Genomic DNA, 22,299 nt, shown 5'->3' with positions numbered 1-22,299 from the left:
TGACAGACTGATATATTAATTTAATGAACACAAGAAAAGGACTTGTTCAGCACTACAAATAGCTCAATGAAGGCTCTGCTGAACATATTGCTGTGGTTTGAAGCCAAAATATCTAGGCTGTTGGAGACAGCACAGAGTGCAACTGTAGTCAAATACTTCTGTATAAATCAACAGCGTGGCCTGATGGAGAGCACCACGTGTCATACAGCCACCTGATCTGAGAGAGATACCAAGGACATGGAGCAACTCTCAAGTGAAGAGAGACAGAAAAAGCAGAGCTGCTTTATTTTCCTCGTTTTTACTCCCAGGGAATGCAGTGAAAAGTGTTGAGCATCGAGGGGCTGAGTTACATGGAAACACCAGTATCACTAAAACTTCCATACAAGTGTCTTCTTTTTTCTCAGTTTTACTTATTTTTCTGTTTAGCAATAAACCATGCTTGCAAGCCAACATTAGAAGTGAATTTTAAATGTATTGTATAAGAGTTATGAAACTTTCAGCAGCTGTCGTTGGGACGGTATCAGTGACCTTGCTGTGGAGGTGCGTGTTTCTGCTGAAGGACCAACGAGCACAGCACACTAAATGCCTTAAACTAATCCATAAACATTTACTAATCCAAAATATCCCACTAGTCATGGATTTAATTACTGCTGTCCTATTGCTTTGTTGCTGATGTTGTGGGACTTCTGGGTGCAATTCGTGTATTTTTGTGTTGCTTCTAAGTCAAAAGATTGAATTTGTCAGTGAGGAAATGCATGGGTGAGCAGCTACCACAGACCGATCAAAATTAGAATGGACCCCTGAAGCCCACCCAGGCCCTTTTAACCACGCCGCTCCCCATCCCCGCGCGCGCCCCCGCCCGGTTGCGCGGCCCCGTCTCGGCGTGCGGCGGCGCGCGCTCCTCCCCTTCCGGCGCCGCGTGCCGCCCGCCCGAGCCCGGAGCGCGCCGCCGCCCTGTGAGGAGAGGCCGCCGCCATCATGCCGGTGTACTTCCAGCGGCCCGAGAACGCCCTGAAGCGGGCGAACGGTCAGTGCCGGCCCCTCTCCCGGCCCCGCCGGGGCTCCCCCCGCTCCCCTCGCGTCGCGGCCGGGTCTCGCTGTCCCCGCCGGGCCCCGCTCTGCCTCCGTTTGGCGGCGCTGAGGGGAGGCGGCGGGGCCCGGCCGCATGGCGCCGGGCGAGGCCCGGGCGGGGAGCGGGGTACGGGGAGCGGGGCCCGGCCGTGCGGGTTCCCCCCCTCCACCCCCGGCAGCCGGGCAAGCCCTGTGAGGTGCCGGGAGGCAGCGCGGGGCTCCGGGACTCCGAGGCCGGGCTCTTGAAGCCGCCTGGCCTGGGCCCCGCGGGGCCTGCCCGGCCCCGGCCCGGCTTTTCCACGCTCGGGAGCCGCCTCCGGCCCCGGGGGCTGCGGGGAGGGCAGGGGTGGGAGGCCCCGAGTGCGCCGCCGGGATGAGGGGACCGGGGCGACGGCGCTGCCGCCTGCCTCGTGCCTCTGCCGTGCACAAAGCCGGGCTGAGGGTGCTTATCGGCTGACGCCTTTCCGGCTAAATGTACGGCTTGGGCGCTTTTTTAAATAATATCCTATTTTAAGCGCTTAGGAAAAGCATTTAGGCTCGTCGTTGGTGCAGGCTGCACGTTTAGACATCCAGAAATTACAAAGGATTAGTGGGGCTTGAAATGACGGCTGAAGAGGCAGGGTAGTCTAGGGATTACACATAATTCGGTAACTATCTTAAAAAACAAGAAATGCTGAATATTACATCTCAAGATTCCTAAAATTCATTGTATAACCATTCCTACAAACGTCACAGATAAAAATATGGAAAAGAATATCAGATCCAGTGCTTCCAAAGATAAAGTTGTGTTTTAGCAGTCCTTTTACTGTAAAAGATACATATATGATGTTATTCAACCATTGATTCAACTTCAGAATTCCTGGGTGGGGAAAGCTCCTGCTTGCTGAGGAAGTCACACCGTTGAAGTATTGGCTTTAAACTGCCCTTTAAATCTGCTGTTGCATTTCTGCTTTCCTGGTATCGAAGAGCAGTGTTAGATCCACATCTTTTGTACTGCTGCACATCTGTTAAATCTGAATGAATTGAAGGAGTGGGGTTCAAGGAGTGGAACTGAAGGAAGTGTTTTCCAGACAAGCACTGACGATCCCACGCCGCAGTAGACTGAATGGAAAACACGACAAGCTGGGTCAAGTCTTTGTGGCCTGCAGGGGCTCAGCCTTGTTGCTGATTTAGATATGTTTTTGCATTTCAAGCGGTATAATGTAAAAACCAGAAAAAATGTCATTCTGACAGCTATTCCAGGGTTAATGCTCTTACATTTGGTCTGCTGCAGTTCTTTGGTTCCGTAACCTACACATCCCTGTGTGCCTTACAGAAGGAGACACAGTGCTGTATTTGACTCTTCAGGTTCCCTTTGTGCGTGCTTTTACTACAGTGTCTGTTAAATTAGCCGTAATTATTTGATGTTCTGGCAAGAACTTGCTTGGCCAGAGTTAATTAAAAGTTTCAGCACAGTATGAATTAATGTTGTGCTTTGTCCAGTTATCGACCACTGCAAGCTGTGGTGCTTGGAAGGGCCTGGCATTGTTGCAAGATTCAACTTGCCTTTCAGGTTCATTTTCATAAATAAAACCCAGTAAAGCTCAGCAGTAATTGCCTCAAAAGCAGCACTGAGATAGAATAGCAGTTTACATCATAGAATGGAGGATAGCTTTATTAAAATTCCCTTGGCGAGTTTAAAATACTGCCAAATACTGTCACGTTGTAGCCTTATGTATCTTTATATGTGACCTTATATTTTTTCTACAAAGAAGCTTGCTCATCTTACGCAAGCTCATTATTTACATAAAGTAGGCTCCAAACATCTGATAGTGTGGTCCTTAAGTTAAATCGTTACTGCTGTTTTCAAAGTGCAACTTTTGGCCATGTTTAACTTCAGTTCTGACATTCTAAAACTTAGAACACTGGTTATAGTTTTTTTTTTTTTTGTGGAGTGTGATGAGGACTGTACAAGAAACTCCTTGTGGTCTTTGAAGTTCATCTGTGTGCCTGAGCACCTTCAGCAGGCTCCGATTTTCCTCCTATTCTGCCGCTGTTTCTTGAGGAATGGAGGCACTTCCAAAATACTTTGTGGAAAGTGCTAACTCCGTTCCTCTTTAAGAATACGCTTACCTTTCTTTTTTAGTTTTACACAACTTTATTTTCTCTCCCCTTCCACCTCCCTCCCTCCTCTCTCTTTATCTGTAACCTGTTTGTTTCCCATTCTCATCATTCTTCTGACTTGCTTTTTGTGGTGAATGCCTTCAGTGTAGGCGTTCAGCGTGTGTGTTGGTAGGTGGCTGTGCTGCTTCACGATGTGATGTGCTCGTGGGTGGTTCGCTCTGTTTCGTACTGAGCGGAACATGCGGTGTATCTCACAATCACAGAGTGGTTTGGGTTGGCAGGGACCTCAAAGCCCACCCAGTTCCAACCCCCTGCCATGGCAGGGACACCTCCCACAGGTGCCCAGGCTGCCAAAGCCCCATCCAGCCTGGCCTTGCACGCCTCCAGGGATGGGGCAGCCACAGCTTCTTGGGGCAGCCTGTGCCAGCACCTCACTGCCCCCATAGACAGGAGCTGCTGTGATGCTGACAGATCCTGTTAGATCTGTACTGCGAGGCTCGTGGTGGGTGGTTGTTGTCCTTCATGATGAAACTAGCTTTAAAAGTGGATGCACATGTTTTATTAATATGTATGAAGAGCCTAGTCATGCCTTGATGGATGGAGAGACACCTCTGCCATCCCTAAATTTGCATGCTAATGGAGAGGTCTGCATTTGTTTGCCAGTTATGCTGTTGAAAAACTGCCCCTGCAGTTGCATGTGCCAACGTTTTTGGTATAGCTAGGTAAATCAAACCATCAGTGGAATTTGATTAGAGCTGATTAAATTCTAAAAGGTTACACTATTAATCATAATAGCATGTATCTTCTAGGTTGCAACTCCTCTGCTAATTAGATTTTACTTTCAGAATTCCTTGAGGTTGGCAAAAAGCAGCCTGCCCTTGATGTTCTCTATGATGTTATGAAAAGTAAGAAACACCGAACATGGCAGAAAATCCACGAGCCGATTATGCTGAAGTACCTGGAACTCTGTGTGGATCTCCGCAAGAGTCACCTGGCAAAGGAAGGGCTGTACCAGTACAAGAACATTTGCCAGCAGGTAGGGCTTCTGAATCGTTTCTTTGTTACTTGTAGCAAGCGTGGTTTGTGTCAGCTGATGAGATCTAAATGTAACTGATCAGTCTTGACTCAGAATTAATCTGCTTTTTAGATGTTCCTGGTTTTGTAGCATTTACGTCTTAAATATTTGCTGCCTGTCGTGGGGGGAAATAACTTTACGTGTTCTGCCTTTGGCGTAGGTGAACATCAAATCTTTGGAGGATGTTGTTCGAGCCTATTTAAAGTTAGCTGAAGAAAAAACGGAAGCAGCTAAGGAAGAATCCCAGCAGATGGTACTGGACATAGAAGACTTAGATAACATTCAAACTCCAGAGAGGTAGGAGGCCTGGCTTTACACTGTAAGCACTTCCCAGCAAAGTGTCCTTATTTTTGTGTTTATAGAGCACTGACGCAAGGATTTCTAGATTTTTGGTGAATGTTCTGAGTGTGTATATATATGAATATATATATATATACACACACACATATCTATAAAGACAACAAGGAAGACTATATTTTGACATTCTTCAATTGAGACTTTATGTGGTTTTTATGAGTAGTACACCTGAACAGTAATTTCCCGACTTAGTTATTAAACTATGGCTTTTGTATTGATTTACGAGGTGCATGGTGCAGTTAAATGACTAATACCACGCTGTCAGATTATTTAAAGTTACAACCTGTGGTTTTATTTTTCATGCACTTACTTTCCTTGTATTTTAATGGCGTTATGGAAGATTTTTTTTAAATGCCTTGCTGTCAGCAGCAGAGATGATGTTGGAATTTGCAAACAGCTAGGGAACTTATTGAAATAATTGGGAACGAAAAAATAAATAGAAGTGGAAGCTGACTAAGGGAGTAAAGGAGAAGATTCACCATAATGACAAGTCAGAAGTACCTGCGTAAAGACAAACGCAGACTGGATGTTTTACTGGCAAGGGTACGTAATAGGTGTTACATGGATACAAAGTGCTTTCTGATGGAGCACGCAGGAGACTTGTGATCTAAAAACACACATGGAAATGACCATGGATATGAGGGATATAATGGAAGAGAAGGACTAAATGTGTGCTTTCAGTGTTACATGCTGTGCTAAAGAACGAACCACTGCGTTACGAGGCTGAGACGTAGAAATATCTGGGTGCTGGAAGAAGGCGGCAGAGACGAGCTAATGGAAAAGACCTAGAGCTGAGGAACAGGTTTGCTTCACGCAAAACAGAAAATCTGAGAGGGGAAATTAGCAAAAAACAGGTGAAGGTGATTGGGAAAAAATTGTAGAAGTGCATCTACGAAAGAAGAGAGAGGGAGAAGGTGATGAAGCAAGCCAGGTGTCAGTGTCCAAGGAGTACTGATGATGATGCAGGAAGGAACTGTACCTTGAGGGGGGAACAAGAGTAATTGGGCAGTCTCTTTCTAGCTTTCACTGGATGAGTGGGGGCATCTTTTTCAAGAGGCCAGATCCAGGAGTGGATAAAATGAATACCTCTAAGTAGAAGGATTGACAGCAAAAGAAGGGAAATGTGAAGTTGTGTGTTCAAGTGTAAGAATAATAAAAATGTGGTAGAACCGTAGTTGCAGTTGGAATTCATCGGACGGAAGATAGTTAGGAAGCTGAGAAATAAAGATGATGGCTTGAAAATGGAATACTAAGGATGTTCGAGAGGTAGCAGTAGAAATAGGAAGGGTCACCTCTATTGAACAAAATCCTTGCATCTGTAGTAAAGGACATAAAATAAACAGTAAAGAGAAGAAAAAGGAGATGCAGTTCCGAGAGTTGGGTGACAGCTTTATAGGGTCTGCTGAAACCTGCACCTATAATGGTATTGGTGATTTTATTATTGAAAGCTGCTTGTTATCAGTTGGGAAACAATTAAATTTGGTAAAGCTGGTAAACTATTAATTGTGCTAGGCTAGTTTAATTCTCTTATGTAGTAACCTTCAAACTTTTTCCACCACATTGTGCATCTGCAAACAAAAGGAAATGTTACTTTATACTTGCTTAGGCAGCTGATGAGGTAATAGCAGAAAAGGCGTAACAAATTTGTTCTGTGTGTCATAATTAATTGGATAGAAAATGAGAATTTCGGAATAATGGAAAAAAGGATCAGTCAATATATCTGCTTTAGTTCCTTTGTAGACCTTCAGTTAGCAGACAGCTTAAGCAATAGTGCCACGTTGGATGAACCACTCTCTGGCTTTTGGTTTCTTTTGCCTCTGCAAGAAGTCAGCGTTCTGTTGTCAGAACGGTTTGTGGGAGAATTTTCTAATCTGCTTCAGGCAAAGTGGGGTTAGCTCATACTGTGTATTTATGTTCTTCAGATGAATCCCTTAATTTTAGGGAATGGTCACGTGAACGCTGCTAGTACAGCTGTGTATGTGGTGATAGTTCTGAAAAAGAAGTGGCAAGGTGGGGTAATATAATGAGTTTGGGAGAGGATAATTGTCCGTATCCTTGAAAAAAAATCAAGGTGTGTAGGTAATAAATCAAACCAAATTAAACTTTGCAGAAGTTGTTAAGAGAAACAATAAAAGGATGTTTAGCCATAAGTGGAGAATTCTAGGAAAAAGGGTGGTGGAAGTCTGATAGGTTGAGATTGGCCATCCTAGGTGTGGTCTGCGTACCAAAGCAACGCTTTACTGCTGCTTTTTTGTAAGCATATGGATTGTGGAATAAAAGAAACATGCTTTTTAGGAGCTTGGAAATTACTTAGCCTGAGATGGACGGAAAAGTCAGCTTTATTGTGTTGGGTGACGGCATAATCTCCGTTGCGGAGTTTTAAAAGTATCAGCCGATATTTCAAGTACTAAAGCTCTGCAGAGAGCCATCTGAGCAGGCAGCGTGGTTTCTCATCATCCACAGGTAGGCCTGAGGAGCAGTCTGAACAGCTGCTGATCTGCTGTTACCTTGTCTTGATCATTGTAACATTCAGGTCGTAAGCACGAGTTCTGAAGAAGTAGTACGTGGGGTTAAAAACACAAAAACAACTCGGCACAGGCTTGCTGAAGGGTGAATGATGTCCGGTAACTTCAGAATCTTTTTTTTGGTGGTTACATTTTTTAAATTCAAGAAATGTCAGAGGTGTAACAAGGAGAAAAGTAAAGCTGTTGATACTGTACCGGGTGGGATGTTCTTCAAGTTGGAAGGTGATAGAGGCATTGCCCAGGGACAGACAGACAGCATGTAATGGTGCGAGGAGGGGGAAATCGAGAGTTAGGGTGAAGTCTTTCAATTAAAGTCTTGGAAAGTAACTGGAAAAGTCAGTCATGTTTACTGACGGTACAAAGTTCAAAGAAATTAGCAGAGAGGACATTGTAGGTAGTGGTGAGGAATGGAGTTAGAGAAGTCAAATACAATTCACAGAGACTTGGAGTAGAAGGCTGTGGATTTGCATGTTAACAGCAAGGCTCGTTGGTTGCAAAAACTGAAAAGGTTAAAGTTCTGTCCTCAGTAGTTGTTCCAGGATGACAGTGCAATCAGTGACGTGTGACCACAAAAAAGCAATTACAAACTAACATTTCTTAGGTGCTGTGCTCTGGTGAAGACCAAGATTTTTTTTAGAAAGTAATCATTGAGAAGGATCTGAAGAGACTATTGAATCTTTTCTTTTACACTGAGTCATAATAAATTATAAAATATTCCTTAAATATGCTTCTCTCATCTGTTCTTTAAGTCCTTCAGTAACAGGAATTCCTCAGCTTTCCTTGTAATTCCACATTATTTTCAATGCCTGAAACAGTCCTTGTTACAGAGGAATCCCACTGGTACTTAGACACTGAAACTGACTGCTCATTTCTAGTATTCTGTATTCTAGCTTTTAGTGTCAAAGCATTGGTTAGAAAAATGGTATGTTTGTGTTGGCTGGAGAGATCTTTGAGCAGTGAGAGAAATTGCAGGATGCTTTTAAAAATAATAAGGTATGCTTGGTTATGTATGCTGAGATACTTCTGTGAGTATCCTTGACAAAGTGTGTTGTGTTGGTTGGTAAATTCAGAGTTGAGTTTTGCTGTAATGCTCCCGGGTTGTAAGCTTATCCTTTACTGACCTCCAGTTTGCTTGCTGACAAAATTAAAGACAGTAAAAGGTGAACTGATTTGAGGTTACAGATAAAAGTAGAGGAAGAGAATGTATTGAGCTTGTTTGTTTCTCTGTGTGCCAGTATAGGAGTCTTCAGTGGCGAAAATGCAATTCGTAAGGCACACATTTCTCCTGTGTCAAGTATCAGCAAGAAGTGAGCTCCTCCTGGCAGCCTTGCCGGTGACTAAAAAGGAAGCGTCAGCAAGTAGCAAAGTATCTGAGTAGCCAGTGGTACTGGGGTCAGACAGAAGTAACAGTGTGCTGCTCCTTGATAGAATGGGGAAGGTGAAGATCCTAGAGTTAGTTTCCTTTAGCTTTCTTGTGTGAAGGACACACAACCTACAGAAGTCTTTACCTGTGGAACTTGTACGTATCAGTGATATATGCAGGGGCGAAGATTGGAAACTTAACATCAAGAAAAGATATCTACATCCTTTAAAGGAAAACTTTGAAGGATCAATTTGAAACTAAGGAGTAGCTAATTCAGCAGCATGTAGCTGGTTGGATTCCTGCAGTCTTATCTTAGATCTTAATGAGAAAAATCAAGGAGAACTGTGGGGAATAAACCACTTCTTTTTCTCCTTTTCCCCTTTTCTCCGTTCCCAACTGTAGTGTTCTTTTGAGTGCTGTAAGTGGAGAAGACACTCAGGACCGTACTGACCGACTGCTTTTGACACCATGGGTTAAATTTCTGTGGGAATCGTATCGGCAATGTTTGGATCTTCTCCGAAACAATTCTAGAGTGGAACGTTTGTACCATGATATTGCACAGCAAGGTAAGTTGAAAAGATGGAAGCTTAAAGCATAATGAGATTCAGGAGTTTTGTGTTACGTACTGTAAAACTAGAAAATGAGAGGTTATTCCTATTTGGCTATTGCATTGGAATTAAAAATACGTTGATCTCTTATGCATATGTGTGCACACACACTGTTCTTAAAATTACGGTTTTCTTATGGAGGTTTCTGTATGCTAAACTTTTATTGCAACAGAATATGCAAGGAAAAAGTTGTTTTTCCTAGATATACTGAGAATAACTTAGTAAAATACTATTCAGAAGTTAATAGGAGAAGGGCTTGTCTGATTCTTCCTGGCATTATTCTGCAGAAAAATTAATTTCTAAGAATGGGTACTTGTGTGCTCATCTTTTTATCTTAAGGGGGAATGAGAAGTGGAAAATATGTTCCATCTTTATGTGTAACTTGAGGCTCTGTATCTTTTGAAAAAAAGCTGCTAGGTTTTTACCTTTAGGCCCGAACTGTGCAAATATATTAGGAAAAACGGCCATCAGATGAGTTCTAGGTGCCTTAGTGTGTATTTAAGTCTCTGTGCAACAGTATCGGCAACAGTATTGAGAGCTCCTATTTTGACTGTTCTTGGTAGAGATACTTCAGGATTTTCAGTGGCAATGGCCCAGCGCAATCAGGTTTTTGAAAGGAGCTGTAGGATCAAAGACATTTTTTCCTGTTATCTTCAGCCTTTTGAAAGCTTCATTTAACTTTACCACACTAGATGGCTTGAGAATTTTTTCCCACATTTTATGAAGGCGAAGCTTTAATTCATGCTCTTCTCAGAATTGTATTTGCACATAGTTCAAAACAAAATCTGGAATCGCTGCTTAAATCAGAATGTTCTCATTTGATTCAAAGCATTCCCTCTGCTCCTTAAGCTTAATTGCGTAGAAACATCTTAATTTTTTGAGGTCAAGCTGGTAGTGCTCTGCATTGTAACTTATTATGCGTGACTGATTAGATCTTGTTTGCTATGTCTTTGGACTGTAAATGAAGATTCTTTAAATGCATCGATTTACATATTTGAATCCCATTTAGGACTACAATGAAATCACCATGAGCAAACATTCTTAATTCGTGTTTTTGCAGCTTTTAAGTTCTGCCTGCAGTACACGCGTAAAGCGGAGTTCCGTAAGCTCTGCGATAACCTGAGAATGCATCTGGGGCAGATCCAGCGTCATCATAACCAAAGCACAGCAATCAACCTCAACAACCCTGACAGCCAGTCCATGCACTTGGAGACCAGGCTTGTGCAGCTCGACAGCGCTATTAGCATGGAGCTGTGGCAGGTATGCAGCAGGCCTCCTCTAATCACACGGTAGCATCCAACCTTTCCAGAATCTCTGCCACGCAGGTCATGTTTCATGGTGTATGCTCCAAGGTAAAAACAGGAGAATAGTTGAAGAATAAACTCTTTAGTATCTTGAATGCGGTATTATTGTTTGTGTGTTGAATACTTCATCCGATGTTTCTGGAACTGTTGTTTTCATGTAGTGCTTCAAACCAAGCTTGTGCTTGTAGTAGTTAGTGGTGAAGTGGTTGGAGTTGCTTTGGGTTGGGAGAGGGAGAAGTTGACTGACGTCTTCATCTCTTACATGTTGTGTTCTCGTGGACTACATCACTGGGAAGTGGTTGGCAAACGTCAAAGCCTGTTGTTAGGCTGGGGCCCCAGCACTTCCAACTGAAGTACATCAGTGTCTAGTCAGTGAGGGCGCTTTCAAAGTAGTATTTTTCAAAAAGGTGCTTTGCTTTTGGAATCTTTCTAACGTCAGATTCCTAAAGAGTCCGAGTTGTCCTATCTGTGAACTTGGAGAATGCTCTCTGTTAACACTGATTCCTTTTTAGTTTTGAAAGTTGTTATATATAAGGCATTTCCAAGATACATTTTTGTTTTTAGGGAAACTAACCTTTTTTGATCACAGATGTGATTTGTGTGAAAACAGTAAAAAGAGTAAATAGTAGAATTGGTAGAATGATAGAAATAGTTTTTTCTTGGTTTGTAGATTGAAAATCTGAAAAAAAGTTTCCAAAAAACCCCCAAATTAAATAACCTTTAATTCCCAGTTTCTAACAGATGAGAGTTAATGGGTTTGCAGTACGTCCAAATAATTTCTTTATTATGAAGGAAATTTTTAATTACATGTAGCTGCCAGAACTCGATATGACAGCTTTCAGTGGTATTAAATAAAGGTAGTCTTTGTGGAATCACAGGATGACTTGGGTTGGAAGGGACCTTGAAGACCACCCAGTTCCATCCCTTGTGATAGCACCCGCTAGATCAGGTTGTCCAGGGCCCCATCCAACTTGGCCTTGAACACCTCTAGGGATGGGGCATCCATAACGTGTGACTTATTGGTTGTAGTTTTATAGTCTTTAGTGAATTTTCATTTTTTTTTCCCTTTTTGAAGGGTTGCAAAAACTTCCTAAAAGTAGTGTGTTTGTTTTTTTAGGAAGCTTTCAAAGCAGTGGAGGATATTCATGGGCTATTTGCCTTGTCTAAGAAACCACCCAAACCACAGCTGATGGCAAATTACTATCACAAAGTGTCAACTGTCTTCTGGAAATCAGGAAATGCTCTTTTTCATGCATCCACGCTTCACCGACTTTATCACTTATCGAGAGAAATGCGAAAGAATCTCACGCAAGAGGAGATGCAGAGGTGGGCAAAGACATTTAATGTGATTTTAGATTCTATTTCTAACCTTGTAGATTCAAAAAAAAAAAGCTAAATTGTACCCCAAAAGAAGCAGATAACATGTATGGCTATGAGCAGCTTTGCCTAAAGTGGCCAGTACTAATTGCCCCCAAAAACTAGAGAAAGAAGGATATTTTACAAAGCTACAGTGTAAGTAATGTGAACATCAGGATCACCTTATTTAAGCTTCCTTCTTCCCTACTGACAGGGAATCTAAGCAAGTTTGCGAAGTACCTAGTTTTTGCTTTCAGTTTCTATTCTGAGTGGTGATACCTATGCCAGTAATAGGGAAGTCTTGGGAAGTAAACTTTTCCTTAATATCTGCAAGTGTGTGTAGCCAAATGACCTTTAATTTTTTTGGTGATAAAGTATGGTATCTGGCAAGGGTTTTGAAGCATGCAGAATCATTGGCTGCATTAAACTCTGAAACTCATTTACAGGTATTTGTAGAATCAGTCTGGTGGAAATAAACACTGTAGGGAATTCTTACATTCCTGTTCATCTGGTACTAAGCTCAGCATTTAAATATTTAATGTTACTTGCATTGTAACATCAGAAGGCACCTCTAGCAATAATTTCTTAAAAAGCAATGTAATCAAAATGACTTGTATGGATTTGGAATAAAGTAAGTTTGGAAAGGTGCTGGTTTCATTATTTTATACTATTTTGATATTTTACAGAGGCAGCTTAAATTTATTTTGTCTCTGTGTGTGTGTGTATATATGTATGTGTGTGTATATATATATACACACACACATGTATAAGTAATGAAAAACGTGTTACCAAAATCTTTCCTGTGATTACTGAAGAGCACTGCATACTGTACTTAGTGCACAGTTGCCATCTTTTCCGTTATTCCTGTTTTTTTTTCCTGTTCTGCATTATGAATGCTAGGTATTCCTACTCTTGAATTGGCATGTATGTGAAAATGAAGTAAGTAGTATTCTCTTGCAGTTCATCTTTTGTGGTTATACTTCGTCAACAGGATGTCCACTCGAGTCCTTTTGGCCACTCTGTCAATTCCTATAACTCCTGAGAGAACTGATATCGCCCGCCTGCTGGATATGGATGGCATCATTGTTGAAAAACAGCGGCGGCTGGCCACCCTGCTAGGTCTTCAGGCCCCGCCGACACGTGGCAGTCTTATTAATGATATGGTAGGTGGTAGTGTCTGGATCAGATCTCTTAAACTCAGAGTTTTCTTTTTGGACTTTTTTTCGTTCTAGAAGCACTGCGCCTAGTTAAGGGATGGCAATTTCAAAATTGAAACAGCTTTGTGTTTAACTGTATATAACTTATAGTTAAAAATTGAGATTCATGGGAAGGACTGTTTGGAAATGGTGGTGGTAATGAGAGGCCTGAATCCTTGCGTGCAGTACAGAGCAGTATTTGGTGTTGTCCTGTATGTCATCCAAGCAACAAATGTCTTGCTTTTCAAACTCTGAGGGGTCTGAAAAGCATTGTGAACCACAACTTTTTTCCCCCTCTCTAAGGAGAGGCCTATTTATTAAATGTGGCTCCAATAAGCTCGGGGCAGATAAATAGTGGAGGATAACGACTTAGCTTATTATGAGAACATCCTTTTTTTTCATTAGAAGAGAGGCCAGATTTATCTGTCTTCAGACCCTTCTGGGTATTTACAAACAAATTAGGCATTCAGTCATAGATCCTTTTCAGAGGATGCTTGAATTTCTTGCTTTCATTTGCATACATACCTAAAACTTACAGTCAAGGTTCATTTTACTGTTTATGTTGTTTTTTCTTCTGGTACTTCTCTAGTTTGCCTTAAAAACAATTTAAAATGTCAGTTATAAACTGAGACGTATGGTTTTTAGTTTGGATGTGGGCCTATGTCTGTGTAGTGGGACTGTAGGTCTGTAATATGTTGAGGGTGGCACTCCAGTCTAAATAATTACCATGCTGCTATGTTTTTTTCTAGTTTCCCATTGTTAAATACGGTTAACTGGTATAGTGTACAGTTATTGTCACTATAATTAGAAATGTTTTAATTAAAAAGTCAATGAACTGTATTAAGAGGTACATGTGGTGCCTATTCAACTTCTGAAATGCAAAATTCTTAAAGCATAACTATTTGTTAATATTTATTTTGAGATCTTTGTGGTTTTTGTTGTTGTTAACGTTAGGTGAGGTTCAACGTAGTCCAGTATGTTGTTCCTGAAGTGAAGGAACTTTACAATTGGCTTGAAGTTGACTTTCACCCGCTCAAGTTATGCAGCCGTGTCAGCAAGGTAAGTTTTGTAGCTGGGTGCGTAGTAATTGGTCTCGGCTAACAGTCTGTTACTTAAATATAATTTATGGTAAGTATCAGCTAGCCTTTTCTGTTGCCAGAATTTTCAGTAGGAGGCTTTGTTCGGTCAAATTCCATTAAAATTGTACGTGTATAGTAGCTGATATATGTAGCACACTAGCTTATTGAAGTAGCATAAAAGTTCATTCAGACCTCTAGGGTGCTCTGTAAGGGCACTGAATTTGGGGAATATATCGGAAGCTCTTGAGAGTGGAAATGCTACTGAGTTAAATTTGACTTAAATACGAAGGAATGAGAAAACTGCTTGTGTGAAGATGAAGGTGTGCATGCAAGTGGATTGTGTAGGAGGTGAAAAAATATACCATAGACTTACTATCTGAACTATAAAAACTATACCATAGTTTTTACTACCTCAATGTAGTGTATTGGGAATTATGTGAGATCTTGTAGACTGTGTTGATCTAAGTTCTGCAATTAATGAAGCACATCACATTCTTTTTCTTTGATAGTGGGAACAAAGATATTTGAAGTGCTAAAAAGAACTTGAAGGTAAATTAGCAGTGTGGTTGATGTTGCCAGTACTGTCAGTCACCTTCATACAAAAAGTGTTAGCTATCATAAAAAGATCCTGATAAAAAGATTGACTTTGGTAAAACAACCTAGTATCTGGACACAAATGCTGTCGTTTCATGAGCTGTGAAATGGGAGTATTTAAAGCTTAGTATTTTGATGTTGAAGTTTTAAGTGTTGGTGCAGATTAAGTAACTTTTTAGAATTTTGATAGGTTCTGAACTGGGTGAAAGACCAAGCTGAAAAGGAACCTGAACTGCAGCTGTATGTTCCTCACCTGCAGAACAATACCATTCTTCGCCTTCTGCAACAGGTATGAATCAGGAAAATGTACGTTCCTAAGCGTGCGCGAGTTAGAAAACGCTTTGGAAGAACACTGAACTGGAAACTTCCATGCTGAACTAAATTGCTTCTGTCAACTAGAAGACCATTAATATTTCTAAATACCTTTTCCAGTATAACCCATATCTTCAGGTTTGTACTTCATTTAGGTACAGCCAAAGTAACTGTACGTAATAGTGGTTGAATACAGTGACGCAGTCTTTTGCCTAGCGTTTCTTTGTGACAGATCTATGAAGCTTTATTTAAGGTAATTCGTCGTGTCTTAAAGCTTTTTGGAATAAGGTTTGGGTGTGTTTCTTTTTTTGTCTAGGTGTTCTCTGAAATGCACATTTCATTGACCTGCTTTCCTTATAAGTGATGAGCAGTGTTATTTCTGGTGTGCTAAAGAAATCCGTAAAGGCTAATTAGCAGCATAGCTGTGTGTAGCTACTGCTGCCAGTCTCCTTTATACAAAGAAGCCATGCGGGAATGGCTTTTAATCTTCAGTTACGTTTGAATACAGTACTGAAAGAAAACCCTAATGTTCCTTGTCATATATAGGTGGCCCAGATTTATCAAAGCATTGAATTTTCTCGTCTGGCTACCCTGGTTCCTTTTGTTGATGCTTTCCAGCTGGAACGTAGTATTGTCGATGCAGCCAGACATTGTGACTTGCAGGTAAGTGCTGTCAAAGTGCTTCTGTGAAGTGGATTCATGGGTATTACGTTGAATGAAAACTAGCTGGTAGAAATCAAACACAAGGAAGATAGTGATTTTAAAAAAAAAATAAAACATGGAAAATAAGCAGAATTTTATTCAGTGCTATTTTTCTTCTTCTAATTTGGCATTTCCCTTAGTTTGAGAAACGTTTTTTAAATTAATTTCTGCTTTGTTGACCTCCGTTGGTCATAGGCAGAGCAACAGAGAAAGCATTTAAAAGCAATAAATAATACAGTCCTATTTTATCTTTCACACTTTTTTTTTCAAAGGTTCGCCTCGACCATACTACCCGGACATTGAGTTTTGGCTCGGATTTGAATTACTGTACTAGAGAAGATGCTCCACTGGGCCCTCAGCTACAAAGCATGCCTTCTGAGCAAATTAGAAATCAATTGACTGCGATGTCCTCAGCTCTGGCTAAGGCTCTTGCGGTCATTAAGCCTCCTCACTTGCTGGTGAGTAATCCTAAATCTTCTGAAAACATTGACGAGTCCTGACATTCCCCCAAGTGTGTTGTGTGATGTGTACCAGTCGCCCTTATGCAGCCTTTTATTAGTTTTGGCTTGTCGGATCTGCTGCTAATTCCAGTAATCTGCTTTCTGTGCAGTGGTAATGATATTGTTACTGGGGTCCCCTCTCTTCAGAACAAATACTTTCTCCTTGAGGTGTTAACATATACAAATGCAGTGTAGCATTAATACACTTTTAAATGACCAGATATCCTTCTGCATCTGTTGCATGACTGTTCTAATAAGTTTTCTGCTGTAGCAAGATAAATTTGTTTTGGAGTTGTGAGATCATACTTGAATATTACGCCAAGAAGTCGCTTGGTTTGCCTTTCCTTGACATAGGAAAGGCACTGAGCTATCTAATGATTAATTTAATGGGACGCTGCAAGGATCTGAGTAGACAGGTTGGTGCTTTGGTATATTTGCTTATTTTCAGAAGTGTGCTGCTTCCCTTTCAGAGCATTGTGATAATGATCTCTGACACCGTTTGTCAATAATGAGCTCCATTTAATACATTGTGCATTAGGTAGAAATGTAAGCTAAGAACTTGACACTTTTTAATAACTTATTTTCATGAATGTGCTCTCTCACGTTAGATGTCTCCATTTTTTTTGACGTTTTTTTCTTCTACAAGTGTTTTTATGCTTCTGAAGAGCAGAGAATGGTTCCTAAATGCACCCAGCTAGTTAGTATTTGGTCATAACTAAAATAATGTCAGAAAGTACACAAGAGGCATGAATTTAAATTGCTGTTTTTTACATATCAAGTTTAGAATATACCAAGTAATAACTTAGCCATAGGTGGGTCTGCAGAGCTAAGGCTTGTTTAAAATTTTGCGTGCGTTTTTTGAAAATCTAGAGCCTGCTGCTCTGTTGCCTTTTTTTCTTTCTGGAGAAATTGGTGTTTTAAGAAACCTGTAATGTGACTTCATAGTGGAATCTAAAAACACGAACCAAAGATCCCACAACTGAAGAACTGACTTGTCTTTCCCTCTCACTGGGGCTGTTGGACTCAAGGTCGGACTCACTGGTGAGCTCAGCTCACATTTCAGGTTCTACAGAGCCCTGTAGGAGCGAGGTCTGAGTCACGCTGGGATTGCCAGCGTGCTTTGGTTGTGGCAAGTTTAAACCTTCACTTCTCTTAAAAGAGCAGGGGTAATTTCTTTCCTTTGCTACATGCTTATGAACGAAAGATTGTTTAGCAAATACAGAAAACAATTTTATCAGAAAAAAGGCTGACAGCAAGATGTCCATATTGGATGCTCTGTCCAAGTTGGAAATAGTAAATTATATTCCTGAAATATAAGCACACAAAGTAGGACTGTATCAAGACACCAAATACTAGCTTGCTTGTGTTAGCTTGAACGTTTGTTAGTTGTTTCGTAGTGTTTAAGATCAGAATATTTCATGTAGGTTTTCCCCTAAAAAGAGTTTTATTCATATGAATTGTTGGTTTAAATAAAATGCAAATAAAGCATATTTTATCTTTAATAGATAGAAATGACAGGTGGTCTTCTACCTGACGTGTCAGTATGATTAGTCGAATAAGACAAACTTGATAACGTGCTTGATAGTGCTAGCATAATTACTAGTATTTAATATTGATCTATGGGATTGGAGAAGCTTTAGAACAAACGGATATCTTTATTCTCTACTATTCAGATAAAAATGTGACTCTTCAAGTGGATAAAAACTCCTAATTTTGTCAAATTTATCACAATTTACAAAGTCATTAATTTCATCTGAAGCTTTTTATTTTTGTGTTTCTGGCACCCTCATTTATCTTTAAGTGCTTGTAGATCTGCAACAAAGTGGGGATGTTCCAGCGTTATTGTTTAATGCCGTGGAAGGGGCAGACTACTAAAAATACCTCTGAGCTAACTCACATTTCAGGAACAGCAGGACTGAGTGCTTGCTGTGAGCTGATTAGGCTGCAGTGTTTGGTGCTTGCTGGTGTGGTTAAAATGGGCAGCACCCTCAGCCAGCGCAGTTAGACCTCGTCATGTGCAGGGTGTGAATCTCTACAAAGAGCGTATAGACAGCTTTGGAGCAGAATTGTGGGGTGGTCAGAAGGAGGCTTAAAGAAGGGTCTATATGCAATCAGGTGCTTTTCATAATTTAATTAAAATGGCTCTAAAACAAAACCTAAGCACATTAACAACACAGGAGTTTGTGGTGGTTGATGATGTGAAGGGTCTCTTCCAACCAAAATGATTCCCTGATTCTATGAAATACGCTACATGTAGTGCTCCATGTAGAGAGAAACCAGATGGGTTCCCCCCATCTCTTTCAGGTAGTGAGTCTTACCTATCACTAGCATATATATGTGCAGTATTTCTGAACGAAGTGTGAAAATACCACACCTAAAATAGGTACTGCCAGACATTGTCTGATACAGACAGCTTTTGACTCCGTTTGCACGTGGTTCTGTTGGTTGATGCTACCTTTTATGCCATGTGGAGGAGTGAGTAGATTTGCCATTACAGTCGCATTTCCATGCAGTTAGCAAGTTTGGGGAATAAAATAAATTGAGATTTCTTTGAGAAGCATTTGCTATGCTTTCTGCCTTTTTAAAGAGATGCTACATTCATCACTGTCTTATTCATAATTTAAATTCAGCAAGAGAAGGAAGAACAGCATCAGCTGGCAGTCACTGCCTTCTTAAAGAATTCGAGGAAGGAGCATCAGCGTATTCTTGCACGTCGTCAAACTATAGAGGAAAGAAAAGAGCGTCTTGAAAGTTTAAACATTCAGCGCGAAAAAGAAGAACTGGAACAGCGTGAAGCAGAATTACAAAAAGTCCGGAAAGCTGAGGAAGAGAGACTGCGCCAGGAGGCAAAGGAGAGAGAAAAGGAACGTATCCTGCAAGAACATGAACAAATCAAAAAGAAGACTGTTCGGGAGCGCTTGGAGCAGATTAAGAAGACTGAACTGGGAGCCAAAGCATTTAAAGATATCGATATTGAGGTAGGCAACTTATTAGCGAAGCATTGAGTAATTTTGTCTTTTTTTCTTAGGCTGATTGAATTTCATGGTTTTTAGTAGTTTAATACTGTAATTGGTCTTACAGTCACCTAGAATTCAGAATGCCAGTTTGGCACTTAAATGTTTAAGTTGCTCAGTAATGTAAGTTGAGCCTTAATACTGAATTTGGATGGGATTTATTTTACCTGAAGGAATGAAATCCAGCTGTTTTTATTCCTCCTTCCCTCTCCCCCTCCTTGTTGGTGAAACAGTATCTGATATATGAAAGTGACCTTCAGATCCCATTTTGTTGTATCTGGACTGTGTCTCAATTAAAAATCAGGATACAAATGCTTTACAGAGCTTTAAAAATGAAATAAAAGTTACCCAGAAGAGAGGAGAAGAGACTGAGAATGCTTCTGATGCATTTTTTTTAAAGTTACGGGGAAATCTGCAGAGGCTTAAGTAAATAACTAAATCTGCATTTGTGACAAAAAATGTTTATTTTGTATTGATAACTTTACTTGGCTGTAGGATCTTGAAGAATTGGATCCTGACTTCATTATGGCTAAACAAGTTGAACAGCTGGAGAAAGAAAAGAAGGAACTCCAGGAACGTCTGAAGAATCAGGAGAAAAAGGTATAAACTACTAAGGGTACAAAGCTGTATGCAACGTTTTAGTGAGTGGTTGTGAACTCGAGTGTGTGTATGTATTAACATTTTGAATACCATTTTTTAAATGTTTGAAGCTAAAAAGTAAGTGCGTTACAAACCAACCGAGTTTCTAGGATTGATGCACAAATTTGTTATATTTATTGGAGTTGATTTGAAACTGGGCCCTTAAGTCGTGTGTGAACTGGGTTGTATTTGGGAAAACTTGTAATTGGAAAGTCTTCAGAGAGGATGAAATGCCAGGAGAAGGTGAGGCCACTACAGGAGCTAAATTATTAATTGTATTATTCCTTACTGAAGCAGAGGAAAATCCCTTGATAAGAGTCCTAGCTTGCGGAAGAGGATCTGCCTGTAACTTGTATAATTGTAAGTGTGAGGAATGTCCTGCCAGAGTAAATAAAAATATACAGCCTGTGCGAGGTGAAACTAACCCAGGGCTTCCACATCTTTTCAAGAAAGAACCAGAGGTTATACCACACTGTTGGTAATTCAGTTCACGGGAAACTGACTTGGTGCTAGAAAGTTGTGAACGTGATGCCAGTTAATTTGTTGTGAGGGGGAGCTGAAAATTGGTGATGCTGAGACTAGACTAGGAGGAGTATGGTACATATGCCTGCGTCTACTGCATCCTTTCCTAGGAATGTGCTTAATTGCCAGTGCTCGAGCCAGGTCTTTAGTTAGATGCGGCTTTGAGCTGGTCCGGTGTGGTTATGTAACAAAGATATATTGGAGAACTTTCCAGATGCTGTTTTTTTTAGGAGATGTTGATGATTGTGTTCCACATTTCTTTGCATTATGACATTCTAAAGGTATGCTATCTTTATTTAGATTGACTATTTCGAACGGGCAAAGCGCTTAGAAGAAATTCCTTTAATAAAGACTGCCTATGAGGAACAGAGAGTACGTGATATGGAGCTGTGGGAGCAACAGGAAGAGGAAAGGGTAAGAATTTTTATTCAGGTGATAAAATCTGTTAGCTGTGAATAAAAAATGGCAGTTTGGCACTGTCTTTTTCCTGGCTCAACCCAATTGTTAGTTTTCCAATTGTATTGTGCCAGTGGGCAGCAGCCTCTTTAGGCTTGGGTCTAAAAGAGGACAAGATAATTTGAGTAGTGACTGAGGTAGACTGAATGCAAATATCTGAAGTAAAATCTTACTATATAACTTTTTCTTATCTATTTTTAGATCACCACTTTGCAGTTGGAGCGTGAGAAAGCCCTTGAGCATAAGAACAGACTCTCAAGGATGTTGGAGGATAGAGATTTATTTGAAGCCAGGCTCAAAGCCTCGCGACGAACAGTTTATGAGGTACGTGGTAAATGGTATTGTAATCAAATGTTGCTCCAAATTTAGGAACGCAACTTGTGACCCAGTGATTCTTCATGAAAATTACAAACAAATTAGAATCTACAGTGGCTCAGAATTATAACTTACTGCTTTGACTAAAATATCTATATTCTTGCACCCATTCCGAGGTATTACTACTTACAATTTATGGCAACTTCTGAGACAGCTTATGTGGAAAATGAGTACCTAAAAGCTTTTTTTTTTTTTAAATGCAATTAGTAAGAGATTATCGGGTACCATATGAGCAGCCAGCTGTATCTCTAGAAGTACTTGGACTTACTGTGGTTACAGTATACTTACAATAATACAGAAGCTGAGAAATACATAGAAATACTTGCCTCGTTTTTATCTTTTTCTTTGAATTTGAAAGTTATTTTGATAGTCCAAGTATTTGGTACTTCAAATTATGTTTTATGTTTGCTAAATTTAATAAATTAGACCAAGAGGGTAGGGAAAGAACAAGGCCTTTGTTTCTTGCTCTGCTTTTTGAAAAGTCTGTTTTCTGAGACCGGTAGCTTTGATTATTTGGCTATGTTGCAGTAAGAACTGGTTGGGGGGGGAAAAAAATCTGTGTATAAGTAACTGTATATGATTCTCTGCTATAGGTATTGAGGTCAGTAACCAGGTAATGTATTTACTTTCCTTAAAAATGCAAACACAGGACTGAAGTTGTACGTGCTCTGTCTTATAAGTAGGAGTATGTTCCCTTATACCAAATTTGCTGCAGAAGAAGCTTAAAATGGTAAACAGAAATACATTGCAGTTAGTTTATTTTTCCCTACAACTTTATTTAACAATCTGTATAATTGTCCACCTCTTAAACATTACAGTTCTGGTGGTTTCAAGTGTGTTTTCTGTATTTCAGGATAAACTCAAACAGTTCCAGGAAAGGCTAGCAGAAGAGAGGCGTAATCGTTTGGAGGAACGCAAGAAACAACGTAAAGAAGAAAGACGCATCACTTACTACAGAGAAAAGGAGGAAGAAGAGCAAAGGTTACGAGAAGAACAACTGCTTAAAGGTATGATTTGAGGATATTATTTTCTTTTCTGATTTTCCTGTTTCCACAGTATTGGAGGAAGTCTTCTAATCTTCAGTCAGTGGTAAAGGCTCCTTTAGTTGCTGTTATTCTACCTTTGCATTTTACCTAGTACACCTTCTG

At 40.5% G+C, this 22,299-nt stretch overlaps 1 protein-coding gene and 2 non-coding genes across 4 annotated transcripts in view; all 3 read left to right on the top strand.

The window, feature by feature from the left end:
* Positions 1-865: 865 nt before the first annotated feature.
* Positions 866-22,299, top strand: part of EIF3A (eukaryotic translation initiation factor 3 subunit A) — a 32,995-nt gene continuing 11,561 nt past the window's right edge. Inside the window, exons 1-16 of one of the 2 annotated variants that reach the window (XM_040564579.1) lie at positions 866-1,027; positions 4,020-4,210; positions 4,410-4,546; positions 8,897-9,060; positions 10,163-10,362; positions 11,524-11,732; positions 12,754-12,925; positions 13,913-14,017; positions 14,822-14,920; positions 15,490-15,606; positions 15,918-16,103; positions 18,776-19,123; positions 19,655-19,759; positions 20,621-20,734; positions 20,978-21,100; positions 22,005-22,158. In XM_040564579.1, coding sequence (XP_040420513.1) covers positions 979-1,027; positions 4,020-4,210; positions 4,410-4,546; positions 8,897-9,060; positions 10,163-10,362; positions 11,524-11,732; positions 12,754-12,925; positions 13,913-14,017; positions 14,822-14,920; positions 15,490-15,606; positions 15,918-16,103; positions 18,776-19,123; positions 19,655-19,759; positions 20,621-20,734; positions 20,978-21,100; positions 22,005-22,158 — 2,473 coding nt within the window. In that variant the 5' untranslated portion in view covers positions 866-978. The remainder of the gene's footprint in view (positions 1,028-4,019; positions 4,211-4,409; positions 4,547-8,896; positions 9,061-10,162; positions 10,363-11,523; positions 11,733-12,753; positions 12,926-13,912; positions 14,018-14,821; positions 14,921-15,489; positions 15,607-15,917; positions 16,104-18,775; positions 19,124-19,654; positions 19,760-20,620; positions 20,735-20,977; positions 21,101-22,004; positions 22,159-22,299) is intronic. The other variant, XM_040564580.1, reaches the window with a different exon arrangement.
* LOC121073609 lies at positions 14,518-14,641 on the top strand. The gene has a single exon (XR_005821839.1). It is a non-coding gene; the product is annotated as a small nucleolar RNA SNORA19 (small nucleolar RNA).
* On the top strand, positions 15,272-15,404 carry LOC121073608. The gene has a single exon (XR_005821838.1). It is a non-coding gene; the product is annotated as a small nucleolar RNA SNORA19 (small nucleolar RNA).

Source organism: Cygnus olor, chromosome 7 (genome assembly GCF_009769625.2).
Source record: "Cygnus olor isolate bCygOlo1 chromosome 7, bCygOlo1.pri.v2, whole genome shotgun sequence".
Classification (NCBI taxonomy): Eukaryota; Metazoa; Chordata; class Aves; order Anseriformes; family Anatidae; genus Cygnus; species Cygnus olor.
This window is presented reverse-complemented; position numbering and strand designations above follow the sequence as displayed.